General features: G+C 39.6%; 1 protein-coding gene across 3 annotated transcripts in view; it reads right to left on the bottom strand.

The window, feature by feature from the left end:
- Positions 1–22295, bottom strand: part of tdrd12 (tudor domain containing 12) — a 68575-nt gene that overhangs the window by 43535 nt on the left and 2745 nt on the right. The window contains exons 1-10 of one of the 3 annotated variants that reach the window (XM_012961356.3): positions 19655–19788; positions 17103–17142; positions 16628–16792; positions 15029–15165; positions 14659–14778; positions 13276–13331; positions 11924–12009; positions 11648–11828; positions 11449–11485; positions 9632–9694 (exon numbers count right to left, since the gene is read on the bottom strand). In XM_012961356.3, coding sequence (XP_012816810.2) covers positions 9632–9694; positions 11449–11485; positions 11648–11828; positions 11924–12009; positions 13276–13331; positions 14659–14778; positions 15029–15165; positions 16628–16792; positions 17103–17126 — 869 coding nt within the window. In that variant the 5' untranslated portion in view covers positions 17127–17142; positions 19655–19788. Of the gene's footprint in view, positions 1–9631; positions 9695–11448; positions 11486–11647; positions 11829–11923; positions 12010–13275; positions 13332–14658; positions 14779–15028; positions 15166–16627; positions 16793–17102; positions 17143–19167; positions 19231–19654; positions 19789–22295 lie in introns of those variants that run through there. The other 2 variants (XM_031900806.1, XM_018093101.2) reach the window with 2 other exon arrangements.

Raw genomic sequence — 22295 nt, forward strand, 5'->3', positions numbered from 1 at the left:
AAGTTCACTTAGTCTTTGCATTGTGTGTCTGTGTGCGCCACACTAAGCATGGACAACAGAAAGAGGAGAACTGTCTGAGGACTTGAGAACCAAAATTGTGGAAAAATATCAACAATCTCAAGGTTACAAGTCCACCTCCAGAGATCTAGATTTGCCTTTGTCCACAGTGTGCAACATTATCAAGAAGTTTGAAACCCATGGCACTGTAGCTAATCTTCCTGGGCGTGTACAGACGAGAAAAATTGATGAAAGGTTGAAACGCAGGATAGTCCGGATGGTGGATAAGCAGCCCCAAACAAGTTCCAAAGAAATTCAAGCTGTCCTGCAGGCTCAGGGAGCATCAGTGTCAGCGCAAACTATCCGTCGACATTTAAATGAAACGCTATGGCAGGAGACCCAGGGGGACCCCACTGCTGACACAGAGACATAAAAAAGCAAGACTACAGTTTGCCAAAATGTACTTGAGTAAGCCAAAATCCTTCTGGGAAAACATCTTGTGGACAGATGAGACCAAGAGCTTTTTGGTAAAGCACATCATTCTACTGTTTACCGAGGCCTACAAAGATAGGCTGGGCCGCATAAGGGATTTCACAAAAAATTGGCTTTCAAGGGATAATGCAAGGCACAGCGGGAGCTGCTGATTGCGGGAATGACGTTCCTTAGCAGCTAATTGTGCACACAGAACGTCTTCCCATAATAACTGTTATGATGGCATAACGTAATTTCCGCAATCAGCAGCTCCCGCCCGCCGTGCCTTGCATTATCCCTTGAATCGCAATAAAAATCGCGATCCATTCATTGCTTTTGAGAAGGCGTTGGTGCGGGCCACAAAATATTGTACCGAGGGCCGCAAATGGCCCGCGGGCCGCGAGTTTGAGACCCCTGGTGTAAGGCATCATGAAATCTGAGGATTACCAAAGGATTTTGGGTCGCACTGTAGAGCCCAGTGTCAGAAAGCTGGGTTTGTGTCCGAGATCTTGGGTCTTCCAGCAGGACAATGACCCCAAACATATGTCAAAAAGCACCCAGAAATGGATGGCAACAAAGCGCTGGAAGTTCTGAAGTGGCCAGCAATGAGTCCAGATCTAAATCTCATTGAACATCTGTGGAGAGATCTTAAATTGCTGTTTGGAAAAGGCGCCCTTCCAATAAGAGAGACCTGGAGCAGTTTGCAAAGGAAGAGTGGTCCAAAATTCCTGGTGAGAGGTGTAATAAGCTTATTGATGGTTATAGGAAGCAACTGATTTCAGTTTTTTTTCCAAAGGGTGTGCAACCAAATATTAAGGGTGCCAATAATTTTGTCCAGCCCATTTTTGGAGTTTTGTGTGACATTATGTCCAATTTGCTTTTTTCCCTCCCTTTTTTGTTCTGTTCCAATACACACAAAGGGAATAAACACGTGTATAGCAAAACATGTGTTACTGCAATACTTTACTGTGAGAAATACTTGATTTTCTGGAAAAATTTCTGGGGTGCCAAGAATTTTTCCCATGACTGTATATTGTTTTTTTCAGGAGAACCTGAGCTTTCCAAATCTGCCTGAGTTTTTTTTTTTTTCCACTTCTGGAACAAGATTTAGCACTCAAATTCAACTGATTTGAAAAAGCCTCATGTCTCCCGAAAGTGCCAATACCTGATATGTATAGTTTTATGGAGATTTCTGACTTATATAAATCAAAAACTCCCAGCAGTAAATTACCAAATTTCAAAGCATTACAGCAGAATATGGCTTACTTTAGATTCCAAAGCCAAAAATCCTGGAACATTAAGTTTAAACCAGGAAACCATATATTTTTGAAAAGTACACATTCTGCCAAATCCGAAATGGGTAACCACTTCTAAGTACCAAACAGCAATGCTTTCCTGAATTTAGCAGTTTCTATAAAAAATTATGAATATTCAAAAAAATCGCCTCAAAGTTTCCAATTTCAAGCATCATATCTCCCACATAGCATTAGATACCAAGAAAACACATCCTAAATATGAAAGCCAAGGGTCCACCAAACAGTTTGATGCCCATTGTGCATAGGGTTACTAAAGTATCAGGAATTTAGAGACCCCAAAAGGAAGTTAGTACATACAAATTGCCCCAGAGATCTCTTTAGCTACAGAAAATTCAACATGTTTACTGCATTTTCTGTTTTTCTGGGTAAAAACACAAATCATTTAGCATTCGCAGCTTTAGAGAAAATTAGTTTATTTGTGGTTTCAAAAATCTCTGAAACCACAAAAAATGCTGGTAAATGTCTTTTTCCCAAGGCAGAATTAGTCCCGTTACGGCAGCACAGGTACTAGTAGGTTAATGCAGTCTTCCCTTAAGGGCTCTGGCACACGAGGGATATTAGTCACCTGCGACAAATCTCCCTTGTTGCGGGCGACTAATCTCCCCGATATGACATCCCACCGGCGAAAATGTAAATCGCCGGTGGGATGGCATACGTGATTTGCGGAAATCGCTGAAGTTACCTCGCTGCTGCGTATGCCATCCCACCGGCGATTTACATTTTCGCCGGTGGGATATCATATCAGGGAGATTAGTCGCACGCAACAAGGGAGATTTGTCGCAGGCGACTAATCTCCCTTGTATGCCAGAGCCCTTAGGAGGCAGAATAGCAAAGAAAAAAGACTAGGGTCTGTCCCCTGACTCCCCTCCCTCTTCTCTGCATTAGCCCCACCTCCAATAGTTACAGCTAGCACAGCTAATACTAGAAATAAAAGGGTGGGGACTCCCAATGCTGCCATGACAGGACTCAGAGAAAATATGTACCGGATATGGAGAACCTCGCACTACAGCAACTGTTAGGGTGCACAGTATTTGGAAATAGCGGATGCGATATATCGTGTTATAGACACAAAGAAAATTAACTGGCACACCTGTTCTGGTTAAAATGTAACTTTTACTTCTAAATAGTTAAAAACTTAAAATAGATAGAAAAGAAAGGAAAGGGTTTAAAATCCCAGTCACACCTTGATTCTGTATCAATTCTAGCTCTGACACTCCTGAATATTGCTACTTTTCAAGTACATTTCATATTGTTGGTAACATTTGTAGCACCCGTATAATTGGTCTACACAGTATCTCCTGTGTGTTTTATAAAGGGAATCGTGGTTCTATTACCCAGGTAAGTATTAGAAGATAAAACACTCATACACAGGAAAGTTTGAAAGTCATCATACTATATGTGTAATAAAGTTTATTTCGACATGAATGAAGAATGAATGAATGAATGTCGAAATAAACTTTATTACACATATAGTATGATGACTTTCAAACTTTCCTGTGTATGAGTGTTTTATCTTCTAATACTTACCTGGGTAATAGAACCACGATTCCCTTTATAAAACACACAGGAGATACTGTGTAGACCAATTATACGGGTGCTACAAATGTTACCAACAATATGAAATGTACTTGAAAAGTAGCAATATTCAGGAGTGTCAGAGCTAGAATTGATACAGAATCAAGGTGTGACTGGGATTTTAAACCCTTTCCTTTCTTTTCTATCTATTTAAAGTTTTTAACTATTTAGAAGTAAAAGTTACATTTTAACCAGAACAGGTGTGCCAGTTAATTTTCTTTGTGTCTATAACACGATATATCGCAGGACTCAGAGAAAAGGCTTTATTGGTGAGTAAACAAATCCTCTTTTCTCGGTCGTCCCTAGGCAGCACAGGTACTAGTGGGTTCGTCCCAAAGCAGAGTGGGTGGGATAATAAGAGAACTGGAATAGGAACAGAAAAAACCAAGGATAACAGAACAGAAGTGTATAGGTGCTTTAACATGGCAACTGAGGGTGAGCGTTATGACCTCACTGCAGACTGAAGAAGTTTGCGGCCGAAGGCTGCTTCAGCGGGAGAAAAAAAATAGAACTTGTAAAACTATGTGAAAGTATGTATGGAGGACGATGAAGCAGCTTTACATAACTGTTTGGCAGATGCCGCGTTGGCCAGTGCCCATGAAGTGCTGAGGGCTCTGGTAGTGTGAGCCGAAGTTTTGAATGGAATGGGTAGACTTTTGTCCCGGTAGGCTGAAGCAATCAGGCTTTTGATCCAGCGGGAAGCCTTAGCGCCCTTGTGTTGCAGACTGTATAGGACAAATAATGAATCTGACTTGCGGAAGTCCTTTGTCCTATGAATACAGAACTTTAGTGCTCTTACCACATCTAGGTTGTGGAGAAGTCGTTCTTGTGGTGATGATGGCTAGGAACAAAGAGAGGGGAGAACGATCTCCTGATTGAGGTAAAAGGCTGAGGTAACCTTAGGCAGGAATGTGAGTAGTGTCCGGAGTACCATATTGTCCTCATGGAAAATACAGTATGGGGTTTTATGTGATAAGGCCCCCAACTCTGAGATTCGTCTGGCTGAAGAGATTGCTACCAAGACGACTACCTTGCAGGTTAGAAGTTTCAGATCAATTGTAGCCAATGGTTCAAAGTACTAGATTCAAATCCCATGGAGGAATTGGGTTTTTGTATGGGGGCTTGATGTGTGTTGCCGCCTGAAGGAATGTCCGGACAACCAGGTGTAGTGCGAGTTGGTGTTGAAAGAGTATTGAAAAAGCAGATACTTGTACTTTGAGAGAGTTAACTCCCAAGCCCTTGTCCAGGCCTTCTTGGAGGAAGTCCAGTAATGTAGAGATACAGCATTTGGAAGAATTACGTTGAACCTCTGTGCACCGTGTAAGGAAAGTTTTACAGATCCGGTGGTAGGATGAGACGGTGACTGGTTTATGGGCTTTCATAAGTGTGGATGTCACCTTATCGGAGAAGCCCTTCAGTGGCCAGATGGCAGTCTCAATAGCCATGCCATGAGAGACAGGTTTTCCAGCCCAGGGTGGTGGAGCCCACCCTGGTGTAGGAGGTCCGGTCTCAATGGAAGCCTCCAAACTGGTGCTATTGCTAGTGCTTGGAGAACCACGATCTTCGTGGCCAAAATAGAGTGAGGACTATAGCTGTCGTCTGGAACTGGAGAAGTCCGCTGAGGATTTCGTTGATCATGGGAATGGGAGGGAAGATGTAGACTAGAGTGAAATTCCAAGGTATGGTCATTGAGTCGATTGCAAATGCCTGTGGGTCTCGGTATCTGGTGCAATAGCAAGTGGGATCTTGTTGATGATTGAGTCTAACTCTGGGCTGAATAGCGCCCATAAAGGGGAGAGCTATAAGATTTTTCTTTGAGGTCGGGTCAGCGCTCCAGATCTTCATCCAGAGAGCCCGTCTGGCTCCGGATAGACATGGCAGAGGTTTTGGCTAGGAGCTGTATTGTGTCCATCGAGGAGTCACAGAGGAAATGAACAGCGTTGAGGATCTTGGACAACTGGCCATGCATGTCAAATGATTCCTCTGTGACCGCAGTAAGTGCTTCTTCAAGCCATAAAACTGCTGTGCACGACACACAATCTGAGGCTAACGTAGGTTTAAAAGCTGAATTAGTGGAAGAAAATATGTTTTTGAGTAAACTTTCGCCCTTCCTGTCCATGGGGCTGTCAGCGGGGGCCTTCGGCACCCACAGGGAGGGTGTTGTCAGGATCAAGGAGGAAGGCCGCTTCCAGCGAGTCCGAGCGAAGTACAGATGCGGGGTAATCCAATAGAGAGGTCAGGTTCAGGCAAAGGTCACTTGAGGCAGGCAGCAAGGTACAAGGTCAGGAACAGGCAATGGAACAGCAACAGGAAAGCAGAGCAGACAATTAGAGACCCAGGAACACAATAGGAATATTGAGCTATACTCGGGCATTGAACCTGGGTCTCTGGCGTCCTTTTAAGTTTAAATTTGGCGCCATAGCGCGTGACGTCATCGCGCCGACGTCCTTGCGCCCACGTGGAGCCCTGGGCGCCGCCATCTTGGATTCGCCGCGCCGAGAAGGAAGACGCCGCCGCACACCAGGAGCAGGTAGGGAGCGGCGATTCATGACAGGGGCCCTGAAAAGACGTTCCGTCTTCTAATGGGATGGTAGTGCATTTGGCCAGTCTAGCTACAGGTGTGTCCACCTTAGGGATGTTGTCCCACAAGTCTTTATGTGGTTGGTCAAATGGATACAGAATATCAACTCATTTGCCTTTAGCTAATCTGCGATCCAGGGTTTTCCATTCTTTCTTAATAAGCTCTTCTACTGTCTCATGTATTGGGAAATGTTTTTGGTGACGGTGAGAGCCAAATAGCTTATCTAGTGTCTTTTGCTCTTTCACCTCCTCTTGTATGCCCAGAGTTTGGAACATGTCCATGAGTAAGACATTAACTGCCTCTGACTGAGATCTATGGGATAGGCCAGCTGAGTGGGTGACCGGATCTGTGCTTTCTGCATCACTGAAAACTGGGTTGTCAGAGGTATAGCCCTGTTTTAGGCTGTATGGGGTCTGACACTGGTTGTTGGGCCGGCTATAGTAGTCTTGTCTGATGAAATACTCTGGTGAGCTAGTTGTACAGTGTAAAACTTTTCAAGTGAAGAAGAAATACCTAGCAATGTGGTTTGGAAGGGTTTAAACCAGTCAGGAATTTCTGTTGAGCTCTCCGTATATTGTGGAGAGGCTTTGCTTCGTTTACTGTCTGGGTATGATCCTTGGGCTTGGCGCACTTATTTTGCCATTTGCCTGTACCCTGAACTGGGTCTGTGGATCTTAGTGGGTTACCTGCGTCTAGTTTGGGTGAATTGGATAACTCAGAAGCCATGTTAGGCTAATTAATATTTAGTAAAGTGCAGGAGAGAAAGAGGATAAAGGGGGTGCTGTGTTACAGTATCTGTGGAGGTTGGGGGCCTAGAATGCCCGTAATGTTTCTCCTGGCCTGTAAAGAGAACCCTCCAGGTAGCAGGATAGCAAAAATCTGTTGGAGGTGGGGCTAATGCAGGGAGGGGAGTCAGGGGACAGACCCTAGTCTTTTTTCTTTGCTATCCTGTCTCCTAAAGGGAAGACTGCATTAACCCACTAGTACCAGCGCTGCCTAGAGACGACCGAGAAAATTAATTAGCAGTGATTAGCTTGGCTGGGTTTCTTTGAAATGTGACTTAATATTTTTTTTTGCATGATTCACTTTGTAAATTTGGTGCATTGTTCACTCCAAATTTGTGTCTGTGGAGATCAAAAGCAAGGCTAAAAATAAAGCAGCAACCTGTAGAATGCTTTTCCTATAGTCCCCAGGATAGATACCTTTATGCTTTAATGGGGTTCACCAGTCAAAAACAGTTTTTTGCATATTGGAAATTTTAATTGTAAGCAGCTTTTCAATACATACAGGTATTAAATATTTTTTTAGTGCTTTGGCTACCACCAATTCTTTTATGTCTCCTAATCCTGTGAGAATATATATGTACTATTTACATCCACAGCGATCCCACAGTAAAAGTTCCTGCTTACCGCCTCATAAAAGGCAATTAAATTAGTCAAGATCTGTTAGACAAGATGCTGGCACAAATCATAGTATCGTGATTTGCAATGTATTCAATTATCCTGTCCCTTATTACCCCTTTCAAAAGCTTTCCTACCACTGATGTCAGACTAACGGGCCAATAGTTTTCAGGCTGAAAACGGGATCCCTTTTTGAATAACAGTGCCACGTTACCACCATGCTAGACCTCAATGAAACCTGAAAAATTAAGTGGAGAGGTTTGGCAATCATAGAGCTAAGCTCATTTAATACCCTGGGATAAATACCATCCGGTCCTGGACCTTTTTTTACCCAATCATGTCTCTTAAATTTTCTCTTGAGTGACCCATGCATCAGTAGTTATATTACTAGATTTGGTTCTGTTAAAAAGAGTCACACCCCTTCTTGCTTAATTTCTTTACTATTTACATATTTAAATTTAATTTTGGATTCCTTTAACTACTTGCTGCGATACCCCATTCCATCTACATTTTAGCTTGCCTGATAGCTTTTTTTTTGCATGCTTCTTGTACGTGTTGAATGTTTTACCTGTCCCAGCTAACTTGACTGCTTTGAAAGCACACTTTTTTCTTACCAACATTTCAACTAACACATACCTACCAACATTTGAAAATGAGAAAGAGGGACAAAAATTTTTGCCGTGCGTAGAGTGGTGAAAATGTTTTTGCCCACACACCGCCCCGCTGTCCCGGATACTTACCCAAATATCCTGCGGTGCCTTTACGTGTGCCGCTCGTTTTTGGGTCTTCTTAGCTTCCTTCAGATTTTCTTGGCTCCTTCTGTCACCTCCGTCTTTGGATCTTCATGGCTTCTTCCTGCGTGTTTGTGTTCGGCTCTTTCCAGCTCCTTCAGGTGCTTTGGGTCATTTCGGTTCTTTTTGTCATGGGTGCTGCTCAGGCTGTGGGTCACAAAAGTGATGCTGGTGCTGCTGTGCCTTTATCTACTACTTTACAAGCTCTACTTACTGCTTCATTTTTTTAAAAAAAAAACAAGCTTGGCGTGTCCCTGACTGTAACAAGAGTGTTTAATTATTAATAAATAATGAATATTAATTATTAATAAACACCTTTGTTAAAGTGAGGGACTCACCAAGCTTGTTTTTTTTAAAAAATGGAGCAGTAACAAGAGCTTGTAGAGTAGTAGCTAAAGGCACAGCAGCACCAGCATAACTTTTGTGACCCACAGCCTGAGCAGCACCCACCCTGTTCGTTTTGAATTTGAATTGAAATGGCTTGCTATGCCATACTCACAATCTCACAAGACTTGCAGACATTTGGAAAAAGAGGAAAAGGACAGATGACCCAAAGCGCCTGAAGGAGCCAGAAAGAGCCGAAGACAAACACACAGTGGTGACATAAGGAGCTGAGAAAACAAAGCTGAGAAGACCCGAAGATGCGCGGGCCACTTAAAAGCACCGCAGGACATTTCAGGAAGTATCCAGGACAGTTGGGAGCAAACACTTTTATCAAATTTTAGCAACTATCTGGTTACTAGAGTCCAATTACCCTAGCAACTAGGAAGTGGTTTAAATGCGAGACTGGCATTTAGAATATGAAAGGGACTGAATAAAAAAAAACACAATACATAATACAAATAACAATAAAATAGAAAACTCACTAAACAATAGTGCTTGTGGCTTTCGGGGTAAGTGACCCTAAGAAACACACAGCATTTTAATATTAGGTTGAAAAGCAGAAGAAAATAAATGCAAATAACCAAAAAACTATAAAGTTTCTAAAAAAAAGACCAACTGAAAAACTGCAAAGAATCGGCAATTCTACAACATACAAATTAGTTTTCCCCACAAAGATAGGTCTGTGTCTCCTACTCATATGTCACAATCATGCGCATAACAGGAAAGTAGGGCACTCGCTCCACAAAAGACAGGTGGGAGTCTTTTGTGGAAGACTCCATATTTGGATGAATCAAAAAAATCATAGATTCTTTATATCCCTACCAAAAGTAAAGAAGTCTTTTCTATGTAATTATACTGTAATACCTGCACATTTCTGCACCAAATATTTTAAGTGAGCAGAAAAGAACCCATTCCCTTCTTTACTCATTTATTTGATTTAAAATATATCTAACAGCTGGAACTGGCACTTTTCAATCAATATGTGGTGAACACAACCAAATTTTACATGAAAAATAAATTTGACATTGGCACTCCAATTTAAGAAAACAGGGAAAAAAACAAAACAAAAATGCATTTCCAGCTTATTTGAATAGGAACAATCAGAAACAAGTTTACTTGTCAAAGTCATGGTTTTCTTCCCACATCTCTTTTTCTTCAGGTTTCTTTTCACAGTGATTTCTAGGGAAAAAAAATAGCATTTAATCCTACTAGTAATGGCAGAAGACCGAACAGAAACCAGTTAATATCCTGTCAAAATATAACTACAAAAAGAAAAAGTACAAATGAAAACAGATAATTTTGTGATGCATATTCTTGAGTGCTAACCATAGACACTGGGTTCCTTATATACAGGTTACTTTAAGCTAAGGGCAGTGCCACACATAGGGGCACATTCATCAATGTACGAATGAGTGCGAATACAAAAAATTCTTAATTTTTCAAAAGGTTTAGAACTGCGTATTTTCTGCGATTTTTTTGTTAATTTGCGCAACTTTTTCGTACTTTGCAACAATTTGCGCAACAAAATCGTATTTATCACAATGAGTACAAAAGTTTCGGATTCATTCAAGATTCGGTATCGTGACTTTCCTTGGGCCAGATTGGAGCTGCAGAGTGCCATTGAGTCCTATGGGAGGCTTCCAAAATCATGCACTGAAGGTTCAAAGTCAGAAAGGTTTAACCGCCGTTTACGATAGTTCAGATACGAACATTTTGTGATTTTTGTGACATTTGCGATCATCAGAAATGATCGGATTTCAACATTAGTGAATCGGCCCCATAGTGATATTCTCGGCAAGTTTTCTCGCTTGATAAAAAGTTCTCCTTGTGCCTGCACGAGGAAGCATTGAATATGCTTGGGCTCAGGCACATGTAGCTGATATCCACGGAAAATGCAAAGTCTCGCTTTTTTGGCAGATATCGGCTACATGCGTAGGGCGTGTATTCTCGGAAACCATTTTTTTCCCCAATGATTAGGACAAGACAAAACAGGTATCTTTCATTGTGTTTTTTTCCCAATCCACAACAGGTTGGCAATTTTAATCTTCCCCTTAATCTGGAGAGTCGATTTTAGATATTTAATAAAAGTTACATTTTATTCCTGAGTCCCTAGCAGCCATATTGGTGGGAGGGTGCAGTTAAACTAAATACTTTAAGGAGTTTGTCCATTGTCCATTTTCAGTTGCACACCACCCGATTGAAGACAATCAAGTGCAGATTAAATAAACATTACACACCCCTTCAACAATAAATAGCTAAACAAACTTTTTTCCAATTATTGTTACTGTTGCGTTTTGACTATGGCACGAAACAACAAAAGAAAGCCAGCTTCAATTTAGCATTTCCAGTCCCAGTCCAGACCATTTCCAGTAGAACTTGGGGGCCCTTATGTGATGGGAAAACAACCAAAAAGAATTTCTAACTGTGAAAAGGAGAGAGTCCTTATACTGGGACAAATCAAAGGTCCCAAAGGAAAAAAAAGGAGGGGAGGGGGGAAACCCATGAAAGAAAATCTGTAATTCTTTGCCAAGAGGGTAGCTAGAAAAGCTGGAATATGGCAGAATATTTTTAGAGGAGAGAATATTACACTTAGAACCAACCCGCAACTAATCTTATCTACAACCTGACCCTCTACCTGTTGCCCTACCTAAACCTAGTGCCATCACTGAAAACAGCATATAGTTTTTCAAAATAAATTTGAGTATATTTGCTTTAACCAACCACAATTTAGCATTATTTAACACATTCCGAAAAACAAACCAGTTCTTTAGTTGCCTACTACAATAAAAAAAGGAACATGGAAATGTGTTTAGACAAACGCTAAAAATTTTAGTGGCTTTAAATCATGTGAACAAACTGAAATTTGACAAACCAGTTGAAGGACTTGCTACAAGTAAATTTCAAACTGCTGCACCAAGAATATAGTTTAATACCTGGGCTCCATTTCATCCTTTTCATTTATTGGAAAACCTGAGGAAGAATAAAGAGAAATTTTATTTATCACTCTACTTTGCAATGCTTTTTTTATCATTGGATTTTTTTTAGTCATTTTAATATGGTAGAATATCTGATCTTAATAAATTGATAAATAAAATAACGAAAAAGGGAACATTCTGCTTTGAGCATCCCTACCTTCATAAAATGGTATTTTTTTTGTTTTATAGATCTCAGGCCAAAACATCTGTGCAGGATTATCAACTTCCTTGGAAGGTTGCATATTTTGTAGACTTGTAGGAATGATTTTTTCACAAGATTGTACATCAGAACAGAAACAAGCAAAGCTTTTTGCCACCAGTTCATCATTAACACACACCTTAGGGATAAATGATTATTAGCATTTTGCTTCATTGAAATTATTTGAAGATTTATGATAAATAAATGAAATACATTAAAATTTATTATAATTACCGTAGCCTCTGTAGTAACGATGTAAAGATATACACTCAAAATATTGTTTTCTATAGAGAATAATTTTGCTTCAGCATGAACGGACTCTAGAAAAAAGAAAATGTTTTGCAAATAGTTATAATTAGTTACAAAAAGCAGATAGACAGCAACGCACATAAAGAAAAACTGACACAATAGGGGTAATTTCAGATTCCACCTGACTGAGGTGGAAGAAGAATGCAACCATTAGTGCTCATTCAGGAAGCACTTCTGCCCAGGGGAATGGTTGTGCACCTTATGCCAGAAGAAAAAAAAATGGTTTTGTGGTGCATCATCAGATATACTACTATCCTTACTACCTGCCATAGGGTACCATTTGCCCCATTGTGGTCTGTGTCTTCTGTTGCTCCCTAACTGTGCATGGTAGTGGACAGGAGGGTGGAATATATCCTCTCTCCTTGTGCTCCTCAATAATTTAACTCTGACAAATGAAGTAAAAGTTATACTCTTCAGGGAAGTCGTAGGTTATACTCTTCAGGGAAGTCGTAGGTTTATGTACTCTGAAATGGAGCACATGAATTGAAAGCAAAAGCAGGGAAAACAATTTTTAAAATAACCGATCCTGATCATGGGAATAAAAAAAAATCTATGTCAGTGAACAAAATAAATAGGCCCCATAAGGCACAAATTTCTTACATGACATTGTTGATTTCTAACCAAGCTGAATTATAATCAAAGCTTGTGAGAGCCTACATATAATGTGGCAAGTAAAACGTTTGATTATAAAAAAAGAATTAAAGGGATTCTATTAATGGATGTGTTTTGAAAAAAAACATGTTTTTCCATGCCAGTATTCCTTTAAGCTGCAGGCGAATGCCACACAGGGCGAATTCTCAGGCTGCGGATATACTTAGGGTGAGAATCTGCCCCTGCGCTGAAAAAAGCTTTTGGTTGTGCCTACACCCTGAGCCATTGCATCTCCCTGGGTGAAGGCACACACAGCATATGTAGTTTTGCACCAAATTCTGCTGAGTGTGTACCCAAACCGATGCAATAGCTTCATGTATTAAACTAAATTCCAGGGGTGCAAGCAAAACAGTTGCTCCCTAAAGAGGCTTCCTGCATATTCAAATAATGCCCTCCAACCAGTGGAACAGCATGTACAACTACTTTAACACACAAAGCTTGCCACCATGCATAATCATTGGGAAAGAATACCTGGGGAAAATGGATGCAGTTGAAATTTGTTGCAAAAGTCCATTTTTTAACTTTAACACCCCGCTTTATGGGGCAATTTCCCAAAATGCAGGTAGAAACTGCTTCCACATTTTTATGGTGAGTACTTTGAGAAAAGTTACACATGCAATTCTTACCCTTTAGAAGATGTTTAAAATACTCAATAGCAGCAGCGTCCCATTTGTCAGCAACTCTAACATAAGAAATGAAGGAAAAATGCTTTTTAACTAGAAGGCATAGCAAAACAAAACCATTCAAAATGAATAATTAAAAACAAATTCTAAACTATTTCCAAAAACAATGTTTCTCAAACTCTGAGGCCTGAACCCAATTTAAGGCCTGAGCGAACTCCTTGTTCCCCAAAAAAAGATTTCATACTAGGGCAGTCAAAAAGGTATTTTTTATTAATGACAATTACATTTAAACAATTTACAATTAAACATTTTGCAGTATATAATTCAGCCCAGCATCTCTATAAACTTGTGCTGGTTACCTTACTTATAGGGTTAGCTAACCACTGGTTTTGGCATTTCACTTTCATGGTTCGCTATGCCTTATTTCTCAGGCTAGTGGAGATTATCTTTATCTCCCTATTCTCATGTTCTTACGTAAAGATGTATCCTTATATCAACTCCTGTTATTTCCTTCCACTATCTTATGACAAGTACGTCCACAAAATAGTGAAAATCAATGGAGCAGTTTGGGGCTTTAAAGATGTATGTTGGGGTATTAAAAACAAGGTGCCAAAAAAGCACTTCAGAAGCCATTGCCCTAAAGACAGGCAAGAGTTGTCACTGGAGTTCCCTATCTAGGATTTTGTTGAAAGTATCAGTGATACTAACATGCTTAGTGTGCCCTGGGCAGCTGTTGAGAAGCTAAGATTAGAGGCTACTGAAAATTTTCAAGCAGAAAATGAAGTTTGTCTGTTTAATAATCACATGCAACAGGACTGATTATTAAATTACTGTGCTTATTTGAGTGATTTCGGAGATGCAGTGTACTAGTAATCTGTATTATTTGCTAATCAGCTTTATATTGTGACATTTATATTCAATACATACAGTATACATCTATTGTCCTTGTCTCTTGCTCTCTGACAGCAAGTAGCATGTGTGGTGGAAAGTGATCTCATCAACTCTGCACCAATAATCGCTAAACAGTTGTAAGCAGGATATCAAGCAGCAAGATGTAGTGGTCATAGTGATGTGCAGGATGACAAACAGTTCGCTGGTAACTGAAAGATGAGAAACCCTTAGGTTTCCAGACAAATCTTAAAAGGTCAGGAAAGGCTGAAGTGCAGGTCAACACATCACAAAGACATCACAATAACCACACTACAACAAGGCTAAGCAAGTACAAGTATGGCCTAAGGCATAGGGGCGGGGAAGGCAAGCCCCTTTCATGAGCCTTTCACAGTTTCCTCTAAACTGTGCATGAGCCATATTTTGTTATCAGTGCACATGAAAAGTAAACATTATTTTTGTACTGATTGAAAAATATCTTTGAGATGCATTTCTTACCCAAGTTCTGCTTTATCTCCACAAAGATCAACACACAAAGATACTGGCTGAATTTGGTGAAGTTTAAACTTTTTTGCACGAAAAGGAAGACGATGACAAGCTTCCACAGGAAGGCGAATGCTGCAATACAGGACAATTTTCAGCATTTTCTCACTTAATGTAATACATTTCTGAATTGTTTTGCAAACCTCTGATAATGTACTATTACTTCCTGCATTCTGAGAACAAACATTATTACAAATTACTGTATGTGTGTGGCCAAATACTTGTGGGTACAACAAGGCAGAATTAAATTAAATCAATTAGCTCATGGACTTATATGTGCAACTGAAAGACATTTATTTAGCAAATAAAAATGTACAAAACTTACTTTTTCTTTTTGACAGGACAGTAAATGGCATGATCCACTAGGAAGCACTCCACAAGGTTATCTTCTGCACTACATGCAGGTGCATTTAGGATAGCTCGGCACCAACTATTAAGGTCTTCGCAAAAAACCATGCAAAACTACATTTTGTAAAGCACAATACAGAAAAGATACTGAATTCCAAAATTGTATTGAAAGGTAAATTGCTTATTTTTACGTGTGTGTGTGTAAATAATAGCAATAAAGTCGTGGTTGCAGCACATTAGAAAAGGCAGATAGATAAGTGGTATTACATATTCCAGATTAAAGTTGACGCATCATAACCAAAATATTCCAAGCAAAAGCAAATCATTTTTATTATTAAAGGGGAACTATCACAGAAATTAAAATGTAATATTAGATAAATGTCACACAAAAAATCTGTACACTTCTGAAATAATCAAGTTACTCTTTACCAGTCACACACTGGTGTGTGCTGTCTTTGCCAAGACAATGTATTAGAGCTAACTTTCAATTAGTTGTCAATTAAAACTCTGGCTCTGACTGTATGAAGAAAGACAAATTACAGAGGGGGAAGGGACATTAAAAAGTATCTTTTAGAAATGGTGAAACATCACTCAGATGCTCACATTAAATTTTCATTTTTGTGATTGTTCTCTTTAAAAGAGTACTAAACCTCCTGGAAGTGTGCATTATTTCAGAAAGACAGCTTAACACAATTACATCTGACCCCTTCTAACCTTTAAATAGTCTGCCCCTGACTGACTCACATTCCATAGAGCAGCATTAATCTATGGCAGCTCTCCCCAGGCCCGGATTTGTGGCCCGGGCATGCTGCCCAAGCCACACCGGAATTTTGCTCAAATACTGAGAAATGGTGACCTCTCCTCCCCACTGCTCCACTGTTAGTTTAAATGATTGCGCGAATGCACATGCGCGGGGGAAGGGGGGGATGGTGTGTTCGCAAATGCGCCAATTTTCCTCCTGCAGGCAACTTCACATGACTTCGGAAAACCAAAGCTATGTGTAGGCCTTTCCACTGGCGATTCCCTTTGTTGTGGGTGGAAAGGCATTTTGGGGGATTCATCGCCCACGATAGCAGAGATCTTGCGGGCAACTAATTTCTCTGTGGGACATTACCCTAAAACTGCTGATTTTAATATTGTATTCATAACAATTGTGCTGGTTGCTGGTGGAAAGGCATTTCAGAGAGGTTAGTCGCCCTCGGTAGCAGAGATCTAACGCAGGTGACTCAGGGGGAATCCAGACCTGTGCTGCTTAACACAGTGAGCAGTTCTATGCTATACAAGACAGAGTTGACTAACTTACTCAGTTTCAAACTGCTAAGTGTGGTAGTAAACATTTCATGTACCCATGGGCACTGCTTATGTGCTATGTTGATTGCAAAAGAGGAGGTCTGTGCTTGAGGGAACCCAGAAAGTACGTGGGGGCAAATCAGGGGCTTCTGTGTTAAAATTATAGGTTTGTAACAATTTTTAGATTCACTTTGTGTATTTATCTTTGTTTAGGGTTATGCTTTGGATTCTTCTGTCAAGCAAAGATTTTTATACTGACCACATTTGAAAAGAAAATGTAAGATACCTCTCCAACTGATACAAATGCTGGCTTTATTTCCTCTACATTTCTGTAGACCTTTCCATAAAGACAATTAAGATCATTATACAGCTGCTCATATTCCACTTTCTCCTTCATATCTTGGCCATTGCTTTTTAATATTTCACACCAAAAGCAGCTGGGGTCCTGAATCTTAAAATACACAAAATAACAAAGACATTTTACAAGTACAATTTAGGTTTAACAGAAAATGTAAAAATTTAGTGAAAAGCACCGCTTGCTACACACCTGTCACTAGACAATACCTGGCTCTTTAAGAAATTCCTATTTAATCGGGGGGCGATTTACAGTGTTTTGTGCCTTTTTTTAGTGAGAAAGTGACAAAAACCTAGAAATCGCCTACTGTGTCATAGCCCTCATTGAAGAGAGCTTAATCTGATTTAAATTGCCAGCATTAACATGCTTTAGTAATGATGTTTGGGTAAGGGAAATTAATATTTACCTGCAATACTGCCACTTCATACATCTTTGCTGTAAATATCCTGTAAAATAGCAGTAACACATAAAAGCGCATTACAAATTGCTGTTTTCACTAATTATACTATTCAAAGCTCAGCATTTGTTTTAGTTCTTTTTAACAAAAGCCTGTATCTTAGTATAACATCAAACCATCAATATGAAAAACATGCCTACACTTGTTATTGCCTATTGTTATACAATTATGTTGTAAGTCTTATCTTCAAGAAAAAATAAGAGATCTGCAGTGTTATTAAAAAGCTGAACTGCAGATGTACAGATTTTCTTATACTAGTACTTGTGTGGATAAAAATGGCAGCCTCCTTGAGCCATTAAGTGCCACTTAATGGAGAAACTATTTTATTTTGAGAAAAGGCTACCTACCCACTCTAATACTAACCCTCTCCACTTTTCACATTTTATCTATACTATGTCTTTCTGATATCAAGCACGTTATATATAAAGCTAACAAATGTTGGATTTATTCACTATTTGTGAACAATTTGCATAACTATATGGATGCCGAATTATTTTATGCAATAAAATTAATTTTTAATTCTAAAAAATTCTTTGGACTATTTGCATAAATTTCATAAAAAATGCTACGTTTAGAGAAGTTTTGAAGTGTGGTAGTTTGGCGTAGAAACCCGTTTATCAATTTGGATTCAGCAGAATGTGTACCTCAAAAATTAATTTAAACCACCCACTTATTTCAAACCTTGAATTATTGTCACCCAGTGACTAACTTTGGGGACCTTGGCATAAATAGTACAAGGATGGCAGCATTTTCAATTTCAACCAAAACAATTTAGCAGATAAAACCTGATTGGCTGTTGGAGGCTTCACCCACTTTTTCAAACCTAAAAATGCTGTCCTCTATGAAGAGTTTGGGTACCCTGTTATTAATACTGTGAGAATGGCAGCAGGTTGAATTTTCCCATTACAATTCAACAGGTAAAATCTGATTGGCTGTTGGTGGCACCATCCACTTTTTCTAACCTTGAAGTGCAGTTACCTGGTGACTAACTCTGCAAAGTTTGGGGACCTTAGTATTAATATTTAAAGAATGGCCGCAGTTTAAATTTAAACTAATGAAAGTTTATAGGTGAAATCTGATTTGCTGTTGTTGGCTCCACCCACTTTTCTAAATTTGGGACATAGTCACCCAGTGGCAAAGTTTGGGAACCCTGGCATTAAACCAGTAAAATTCAATAGGTGAAATCTGATTGGCTGTTGGTTGCTCCGCCCAGTTTGGGGATCCTGGTGTTAATACTGTGAGAATGGCGGCAGGTTGAATTTCCTCCACTGAAAGTCAAAAGGTTGAAAATCTGAATGGCTGTTCGTAGCTCCACCTACTTTTGGGCATCCAACAAATATCATATTTACATTCAGGCTGTTTGGTGAGTGTAGCCTCAAAGCTGTAAGAGTGGTAGCAGTTTACATTTCCCTATTAAAGTTAATTGGTGAAATTTGATTGGCTGTTGGCTCCTCCCACTTTGGGTCATCCAACAAATGTTGCTGTTTCATTTAGGGTCACCCCATGATTATGTTATTCAAGTTTGGGGAGTACAGCTTCAAAGCTGTAAGAGTGGCAGCAGTTTGAAAATCTTCCCTGTCCCCTTCCCTTCCAAGTCAATGGAAAAATTGGGGGGCGGGATGGGGGGCGGGATCACTAAGAAAAGCACAAGCAACCTGCTCCGCTATAGGATGAAGAAGTCTGGGTGTTGTACCCCTAAAACTGTAGGAGGAGTAGTGTTTAGATAATTGGGGGCGCTAAGAAGAAAAAGAAGAAGTGGAAGAATAAGCTGAAGTCAAAGAACAGTACGTTGGGTTTTTCAACCCAAAATAATAAGTCTTTAAATTAAGTGATGCATAAGTTAAGTGGAATGGCAAAGGGAATAAGTATTAAACACATGAAGAAAAGATAAAAAAAAGGCATGGAAAGCCAAGAAACCTGCTGTAATCTGTCAGTATTTAGAAAGCAATCCTGCCCCAAATTAATATCAGCTGGTTTAGTCCTAATTGATTGTCTATAAAAAGTTTCTCATTACCAAGTATCTCATGATGGGTAAAAGCAAAGAGCTCCCTCAAGACCTTCGCAGCCTTATTTCTAAGCTTTGGACTGTTCTAGTGAGCACCATTGGCGCCATAATCTGAAAGTAGAAAGAACATCATTTCACCCTCCACAGCCACGGCCAGGTGCTCCTCGCAAGATTTATGACAAAAGAATCAAAAGAATAATCAGAAGAGTTGTTCAAGAGCCCAAGTATTGTTGAGAGCATCAGAAGATGTTTCAAAGAAAACAATAAGTAATGTACTCAACTGACATGGCCTCTATGCACGCTCACTGCACAATACTCCACTGCTGGAGAATAAGCATGCTGAAGCTAATTTGCTGCACAACATTTGGACAAGCCTATGAAATTCTGGAAGAATATAGTTTAGCCAGGTGAGACCAAAATTTAACTCTATGGATGTCATTGCACATAACACGTTTGGAGGAAAAATGGCACTGCATATCACTCCAAAATCACCTACCAACAGTGAAGTTTGGAGGAGGGAACATCATGGTGTGGGGCTGTTTTTCAGTATATGGTACTGGCAGACTTCATGAAATTGAAGGAAGGATGAATGGAGAAATGTAACAGGAAATTCTTGATAGAAATATGCTGCCATCTACCAGGATGCTGAAGATGAAACAAGGGTGGACATTTCAGCAAGGCAATAATCCCAAACATACAGCCAAGGAAACTTAAATTGGTTTAAGAGAAAGAAAATAAAGCTACTAGAATGGCCCTGTTAATCACCCCAATTTGAATCCAATTGAAAATCTATGGAACTAAAAATAAGAGTTCAAAGAAGAGGTCCCTGGACCTTGCATGCAACTAGTTTATCCATACAGGAGGTGCCGTGAAGCTGGCATTACCAGCAAAGACTTTTCTACTAAGTTTTAAATACATTTCAGTAAGCTTGTTAAATGCTTATTCCCTGTGTCGTTCCACTTTATTCCACATAATTTATGGACTTATTTGTTTTGAATCCTTTGTATGTGTGGATTACGTGGGTTGTTACCAACATCTGGTGTAAATTTCATGTCAGTAGCCCCATTAGGAATATAGTTAGCTGTATACCATAAAATACATACGCACAACGTATATTCCATAGTTGTGTAATCCTATATATACTGGTCATAGAATTGTTCAGAGGACCCTAACATCATATGTATGTTTTATCTTGGTACCCAATGACATGTGGGAAATTCAATGCTTTGGGGAAATTTTCAGATATATAATCAAAACTGTTTAGTTTGACAGACAGACGTATTTACCCACTTTGGATTCATGTGCATTTTGTAAAAATATGCTTATGGCTTTATTTACATAGACCTTTCTGATAAAGCTTACTTAGTTTTTACCTTTCCTTCCTTAATTAGTGATGTGCAGGTTAGAAAACTCAATCTGCACCTGACTCTAATCCACAAACCCTTTACTGACAATCAACAAAACTGCAAAATGTTGCAATTGTAGACCCTGTACCCAACCCGTACTGCACATGACTTAAGTTCCAAGACAGGGAAAATCTGGGAGTGGAAGAAGAGTGTAATTCCCTAGTTTGACCAACACTCAACCCAAACCTCCAACGATCAATCAAAATTTCACACCTAACCCGTCTGACCTAGGGGTAAAACCGCTCACTGAAACTCCAGGACATACAGTATTGTATCCACTGTTTTCAGTTTTGGGTCACTACATGACGGATATAAATATTGTTATTAAAATGTATTTATAAAGCGCCGACATATTCCACAGCACCGTACAATAAGTGGGTTTCATACATTGGACATACAGAGAAACATATAAAGCAATCAATAACCGATACAAGAGGTGAAGAGAGCCCTGCCCAAAAGAGCTTACAATCTACAAGGAGAAAGGGTTGAGACACAAGGTGTGGAAATGGGCAGGACCAGAGTTGTGAGAGGTGTGGCACAGGTTATTGCTTATAGCAGCACAGTGAGGTCATGTTAAACTAAATTAGAGGCAAGGGAGAAGATGATGCTCCATTCTAAGAGACACTAAAGGATCGATCTGAGAGATAAGATGAAAACCAGGATAAGGCAGTGTCACGAAGGCCAAGAGAGCGGAGAGACTAGAGAAGATTGGTAGGAATGGGATCAAGTGGGCAGGTAGTAAGGTGAGAGGAAGCCAAACGTTTTGAGACTTCCTCTTCAGTCACTGAGGAGAAGGAGCCAAGAAGAGACTGGGGTAGCATGTAGAGAGGGAGGTGAATAGTTATGAGGATTAAGTTGTTTGGTAATCCTTTGCAAACTAGGCATCAAACTAGTTAATGGACCACTTGCTTTCATATTTCTATTGTATCTTGGTACCTAATGATATGTGGGAGATAAGATGCTATAAAAAGCTTTGAAATCATTTTCAGAAATTTGATCAAAACCACAACCTTTACAAAAGCTTTGCTGCTTGGTAGTCTGTTGTAGAAACACATATTTACCCATTTTGGACCCCTGCCTTTCATTTATTATGTTTTAAAATGCAAACTCCAAGGCAATTTTTCAGAACTTCTAAGCTTTGCAGTTTCAGGCCTGTACAGGATTTCAAAATAGGCCCCGGCATTTTAAGTACAGCCAACTAAACAGTAACTGTCTATGGTACCTTACAGCAGCCACTGTGGCAGTCCAAGTCTGGACTGCCTATTTTGGATTCAGCAAAATGTGTAGTCTACAAAAATAGTTTTATCGGGGGTAAACATTTTCTGAGGTAAAGAGCCTTTAATCATTTTACACCCTGTTCCAAATTATTATGCAAATGATATTTTTCTCATTTACCAAAATAACTGATGTAAATAGCAGTCAGCATAATTCTCATGTTATCAACTATTAAGAGGACAATTCAAATTTTATTGAACAAACCTCTTAATGAAAACAGTATTTTTTTTAAGAATAAAAAACTTACAATGCACTGTTCCAAATTATTACGCACAGTAAGTTTCAAAACACTTTATAGGTTGTAAAAAACTGAAAATTGTCATTTTTTGTGTTTGCAGCATATTTACTGAAATCAAAAGCTATTTCAAACTTGTAACAACATTTTAAGTTTTTAAACATTTTAACAGGTCACGTTACATTTTAACATAGGAACCCCACTGAACTTGCGAGTTTTTG

Source organism: Xenopus tropicalis, chromosome 4 (assembly GCF_000004195.4).
Source record: "Xenopus tropicalis strain Nigerian chromosome 4, UCB_Xtro_10.0, whole genome shotgun sequence".
Taxonomy (NCBI): Eukaryota; Metazoa; Chordata; class Amphibia; order Anura; family Pipidae; genus Xenopus; species Xenopus tropicalis.